The sequence below is a fragment of the Muscardinus avellanarius genome (genome assembly GCF_963383645.1).
Source record: "Muscardinus avellanarius genome assembly, chromosome: 19".
NCBI classification, from domain to species: Eukaryota; Metazoa; Chordata; class Mammalia; order Rodentia; family Gliridae; genus Muscardinus; species Muscardinus avellanarius.
Genome location: NC_137805.1, coordinates 35,673,830 through 35,679,829, shown reverse-complemented (window position 1 = coordinate 35,679,829; position 6,000 = coordinate 35,673,830). Strand labels below are relative to the sequence as shown.

The 6,000-nt window shown below is 54.0% G+C and overlaps 1 protein-coding gene across 2 annotated transcripts in view; it reads left to right on the top strand.

The window, feature by feature from the left end:
- Positions 1-1,697: 1,697 nt before the first annotated feature.
- Positions 1,698-6,000, top strand: part of MYBL2 (MYB proto-oncogene like 2) — a gene marked incomplete at both ends in the record, with an annotated part of 40,486 nt that continues 36,183 nt past the window's right edge. For both annotated transcript variants that reach the window (XM_080716188.1, XM_080716187.1), the window contains one exon: positions 1,698-1,717. In XM_080716188.1, the coding sequence (XP_080572314.1) occupies positions 1,698-1,717 (20 nt within the window). The remainder of the gene's footprint in view (positions 1,718-6,000) is intronic.

Below are 6,000 nucleotides of genomic sequence, written 5' to 3'. Positions count from 1 at the left end.
TAGCTCAGTACTGGAGGCCCCTGGGTTAATTTAAATCCCCAGCATCACAAAAAAAGGGGAGGGGGCAGAGGGGAACTGCTTTTCCTTCCCTTACGGTAGTCTACGATTAGTTCAGGGTGGGGGAAGCCCACCTCAGTTTTCCCCTCTGCTGGAAGAGGATTAATACTAGAATATACCTTATAGGATTATTATGAGGATTAAATGAATTAAAATTTCTATACAGATCAGTGATTTGGTACATAGTCCAAAATATCTAAGATTTTGGTAAGTCCCATTTTTACAGATGAGGAAACGGAGGCACGGGGGAGTGAGGCAGTTTGCTGGATATAACAACCAGTAACACAGCTACAATTAGTGCGTGCAGGCCTGAACTCAAAGCCCAGAACGTCTGTCCGTAGAGTCCACCGGTGATGAGAGGGAGTGAGGGGCAGCCCTGAGTTAAGAGACGGGGAAGCTCCCAGCTTCTGTGGTGGAGGCCGGCTGACGGTCCTCCAGGTGGCCAGCACTTTCTTAGAAGAGAACCTGGGACCTAAGTTGGGGTCGGAGGCCAGGGTGTGGCGTGGTCTTCCTAGGTTCCTGCCATAGTTCAGTTATGTTCCTCTCGCCACTCCCCCAGGAAGACCCGTGTGACGTGACATGACTCCCAGTAGGTAGCTGGTGAACGGCAACCTAAAATGGAAAACCTTTGCTCTAGGAATGTAAGTGCATGGTAAACTGAATTTAAGTCAACAAACCTTTACCCAGGGCCTCTCCTGTCGGCCTCGGGTGGTTGCTGGGCTGAATTGGGAGGTGGTTGTAGCCCTGGATGCTCACAGTTCAGAGGAGGAGGTGTTCAAGCCAGCTAGCAGGCCGTAGGCTGCGGACTCTGGAGATACATAGGAATTGACCCAGTGGGAAGTTCCTGGTCCAGATAAGTGCCCACGAAGGGCAAGGATGCTGTTTCCCTTGGCCAGGCCTGGCAGAACCCTGCAAGCCTGACCAGGGAGTGAGTCATTTACCCCAAGGGGACAAACAGAAGGGACATTTAAGGTCTGCAGGTCATGTTTGTATTTTAGGATAGACTCTCTCTGAGTCCAAGAGGGTGAGTGGGAAGATGGTTTGAAGGCGCGGTACAGTCTAGGTAGGGGGTTGGGGCTACTTTAGGATGGGGCTGTTAGAGAGGAACGGCTTGGACCGGAGCTGTGATTTTTCCCCAGGCGGTTTCCCAGGTCTGATTCTCCCATCCTCTTCTCCTCTTCTCCTCTTCGTTTTTGCTGGGTCGGCTACTAAAGGGCCGCCCGGGATCCACAGTCACGTGGCAGCAGTCTCCGCACAGCGCCTCGGAAGGCGCGGCAGCAGGCCCGCAGGCCCCGCCCCTCACCCCGCGGGCACGCCCTTCCGCCTCCAGGCCCCGCCCCGCCCGCCCCGGCCCCGCCTTCGGATACGCCCCCCCGGCCACAGACCACGCCCGCGGGCACGCCCCCAGCCCGCAGGCCCCGCCCCCGCGCTCGCGCGCCAGGCCCGGGCGGCGCCGACGCGCTTGGCGGGAGATAGGAAAGTGCTTGTGTGCGCGCCGGCGCGGCCGGCCCCGCGGACGCCGTGACTCCGGGCTCGCCGCGGCCGGAGCCTTCGCGTCCTCTCCCCGGCCCGGCTCGCGCTCCGGGCCCAGCCGCGGGCGGGCGGGCGGGCCGCGCGGCGCGGGCGGGCCGGGCCGGGGGATGTCTCGGCGGACGCGCGGGTGAGTGAGCGCGGCGGGCCGGGGTCCCGCGCCTCCCGCCGCCCCGCCCGGCTGCTCGGCGCGGCGGGGGCCGCGGGGTGCGGCGCGCCGGCCGGGCTGGGGACCCCGCGCTCGCCCCCGGCCCGCCGGGCCTCGGGCGGGTCTCCGGAGCCGCCCCGTGGCGGGGTGGGGGCGGGACGCCGCCGTCCAGGGACAGGAGAGCTGCCGCGAGCCTGGCGAGTGGCGGCCGAGGCCCGGGGCACTCGTCGTGCGGGACCTTTGCTGGTGCGGACCCGCCCGCCGCACTTCTTCCGCGAAGCGCACGGCCCCCTCCCCCGGTGTCCGGGCCGGGGCTCCATTGTCTCGCCCCGTTGGGGTCCGCGCCCGGCTCGGCTCAGTCGCCGAGGCTTCTTCCTGTTCCACCGGGGGAGTTCGGGCAGCTGGGGTCGGGACGAGGACTACCGAGATCGCTGGGCCGGCAGCGCCCGGGGCCCGCGTAGCAGCTCCATTTTACTTCCCTTACACCTGTGCGCCCGGGCCTCCTGCCTTTCCGGGAGAGGGGACTGCGGGATCCTGGCCTGCTCCCTCCCCGGGGTCTCTGCAGCACAGATCACCTCGTCCGGGCTTCCAGCGGGCTGGCCTTCCCCGGCTGTGGGTGCATTTGAGACGCCCTCCTTGCGGGCTTCTCCCGGGGCTCCTCTCCCGGCAAGCATCTGGTCCCTGGGGGTGGGCAGAGTTCCTGGCCCACGGACTTTCTACCTCGGGCCTTAGTTTCCCAGGACAGCTCTAATGACTAGGAAAAGGTGGTCTGTGCCAGACCACCCCGAGGCCTCTGCCACGTCTGCCCTTGGGGACTCAGTGAAGAGCCCATTCCCATGTGAGCGGGTGGCTCTGCACCTCAGGGCCAGCCTCGGCTCCTTTCTTGGCCACTTGCTGTGACCCTCCTGTGCCCCGGTGCCCCACTTCCCGTTCAGCCTCTGACTCATCAGTCCTGGAGCAGAGCCCAGCACGGTCAAGGCCAAGAGAATGGGTGTAATAATGCACCAAAACGTGGTTGTCCCTACAAGCTGACCTCTACTTTTAAAGCTGAAATTATACCATGAGGACCTGAAAGTGTGTCCTCGTGAAAGGAGGTTCAGAGCCTGGCTGTGATTTGGCAAGGGGTATAACCCCGTGAGCCTCAATTTTCACATCTGTTAAACGGGCCAGTGAGAATGCATGTGAAGTGGGTGGCTAGTAGTGTATGGGTGACAGTATATTATCTCATAGAATTCTCCCAGCTGTCTAGGGTGTTGTCCCTGTTACACAGAGCTTTAGGGCAGCCGAGCGTGTCCCACAAAGATACCTTTCATTCTGGAAAGGACATTTGCCGAGCTTCTCGTAGAAGCTGGGCCTTTTGCTGGATACTGAAGAAACAGATGATTTCTGCCAGAAAAGAATTTGGAGGCAGTTGATTTTAGAGCTATCTCTCTCTCTCTTTTTTTTCTTTCTTTTTTTCTTTTTTGGTAGTGGGGATTGAACCCAGAGGCATTCTATCTCCAATCTACCTTCCAGCCTGATTTTATTTATTTGGAAACCAGGTCTCAAGGTTGCTGAGAGCCTCACGAAGTTGCTAAGGCTGAGTTTGAACCTGTGAATCTCCTGTCTTGGTCTCAAGTACTGGGATTACAAGTGTGTGCCACCACACCCGGCTTGAGCCACCTCTGTTGTAATATCCTGTTGATTTTTCCCTCCTACTCTGCAGTGGTGGTAGACCCCATGAATGGAGTCAGGAATGGCAGGACAAGGTTGAATTCCAGATCCTTCTGTGACTGTATTGCTCTCTTCCCCCTTTTTTTTTTTTTTTTTCGGGTCTGGTGATGGAACCTAGGGGCATTCGACCTCCAAGCTACACACTTTGCCCTATTTTTTACTCTTTTATTTTGAAACCAGGTCTCACTGAGTTGCAGAGGGCCTCACTAAGTAGCTGAGGCTGTCCACGAACCGCGATCCTCCGGTCTCAGCCTCCAGAATGCTGGGATGACAAGCGTGAGCCACTATGCTCAGCTTTTCTTCCTCTTAAAAAAGAAATCATTACCATTTCTTGACCAGAAAGCAGCAGCTTTGTAAATTTTTTCATCCTATATCCAGTCATTCATTCCCTAGGCAGACGTACGTGTGTGTGTGTGTGTGTGTGTGTGTGTGTGTGTGTGTGTTACTAGGGATTGGTTTTTTGTTTTGTTTTGTTTTGTTTTTGGTGGTACTGGGGGTGGAACCCAGAGGCGTTCTACCTCTGGGCTATACTCCCAGACCTATTTTTTATTTTATTTGGAAACAGGGTCTCACTAAGTTGCTGAGAGCCTCACTAAGTAGCGGAGGCTGGCTTTGAACCTGTGCGATCCTCCTGTCTCAGCCTCCCAAGCGCGGGGATTACAGGTGTGCGCCACCACGCCCGGCTCTAGGGATTGAATACAGGGCCCTTCTACCTCTTGTGCTACACCCCTCGCCATATTTATTTTTACTTTTATTTTGAAACAGACTCTCCCTAGGTTGCTGAGAGCCTCCTGAAGTTGCAGAGGCTGGCTTTGAACTTGCCATCCTCTTGTCCCAGCCTCCTAAGTACTTGGATTACAAGCATGTGACACCATGCCAGGCTTCTGGGCAAACATTTCTTAAGACCTTTTAATGCCAAATTCCAGGATACGAAGGTGGAGCTGAACTTTGTGGATGGCAAGACCAGCATATTGTGGCTAAGGGCCTGAGGCTGGAAGATTCCCAACAGGCTGTGGGGTGTAGGAGTGAGTAGGAAGCAATGCTGAGTTCTAGGGAAGGTGTGGAGACTAACGGAAGTGGCTTCCTGCTGTAAGGCCCACAGCCTCTGCTTGCTTCGCCAGTCTGGAAATCTGCAGACTTTTTTCACATTACAGATTCCTCACCTAGGAACGTCCCTGACAGATGACCTGATAATAGGTTTTCCCACGTCGAGTAGAGGGGAGGTCACCAGCCTTTTGTGAACATCTGACATACTAGGAGGAGATGGATAGTGTGATTTGCACAAATTTGTAGCCATTAAACTGGATAAATAGACTTTTTGGCACAGCTTGGAAAGCTGTCTGTTAGAGTAAAAATCTCCAGAATACAGATGTTTGTACTGATTTTTCTCTCCTCTGTCTATGCCTGTGTATAAGAAAGGACTGAAAAGGGGATATGCAAAAATGGACATAGTTACTGAGAGTATATTTAAAATGTTTTTCTCAACTAGTGTTTCTTAATTCTGGTGCTTGATGATCACATGTTATCTTTAAAATATCCAATGCGGCCGGGCGTGGTGGCGCATGCTTATAATCCCCACGCTTGGGAGGCTTGGACAGGAGGATCGCACAGGTTCGAAGCCAGCCTCAGCTACTTAGCGAGCCTCTCAGCAACTTAGTGAGACCCTGTTTCCAAATAAAGTATAAAATGGGTCTGGGAATATTGCCCGGAGGTAGAAAAGCTCTGGGTTCCACCCCCAGTACCACAATTTTTTTTTAATTTAAAAAATTAAAAAAATAAGCCGGGCGTGGTGGCACACGCTTGTAATCCCAGCATTTGGGAGGCTGAGACCTGGAGGATTGCGGTTCGCGGACAGCCTCAGCTACTTAGTGAGGCCTTCTGCAACTAGGTGAGACCCGGTTTCAAAATAAAGAAAAAATAGGGCAGGGGGTGTAGCTCGGAGGTCAAATGCCCCTGGGTTCCATCCCCAGACCCGCAAAAAAAAAAAAAAAAAAAAAAAAATTAAAAAATTAAAAAATAAATAAAATATCCAATGCAGCCTGGAGTGGTAGCACACTCAGTAATCCCAGCAAGACAGGAGGACTGCAGGTTTGTGGACAGCCTTGGCAGGCCCTCAGCAACTTAGTGAGACCCTGTTTCAAAATAAAATAATGAAATAGGGCTGAAACTGTAGCTCAGAGGTAGAATGCCCCTGGATCCATCCCCATTAACACACACACACACACACACACACACACACACACCCAGTGCTAGCCAGGCATGGTGGCACACATCTGTAATATCAGTACTTGGGAGGCAGGAAGATCTCGTTCGTGTTTGAGGACAGCCTCTGCAACATAGTAAGACTCAGCAACTTAGTGAGACTGTCTCAAAATAAAAAATGGAGCTGGAGGGGTGGGTAGCTCAGAGGTAGAATGCCCCTGGGTTCAATCCCAAGTACCATAAAAGTAAAATAAAATATCCAATGCAAGTGAGAATTTTTTATTGAGAAGGAAATATAAGTGAGAATCTGATCTTTGGGTGTTTTTTGGTACAGGAGATTGAACCCAAGG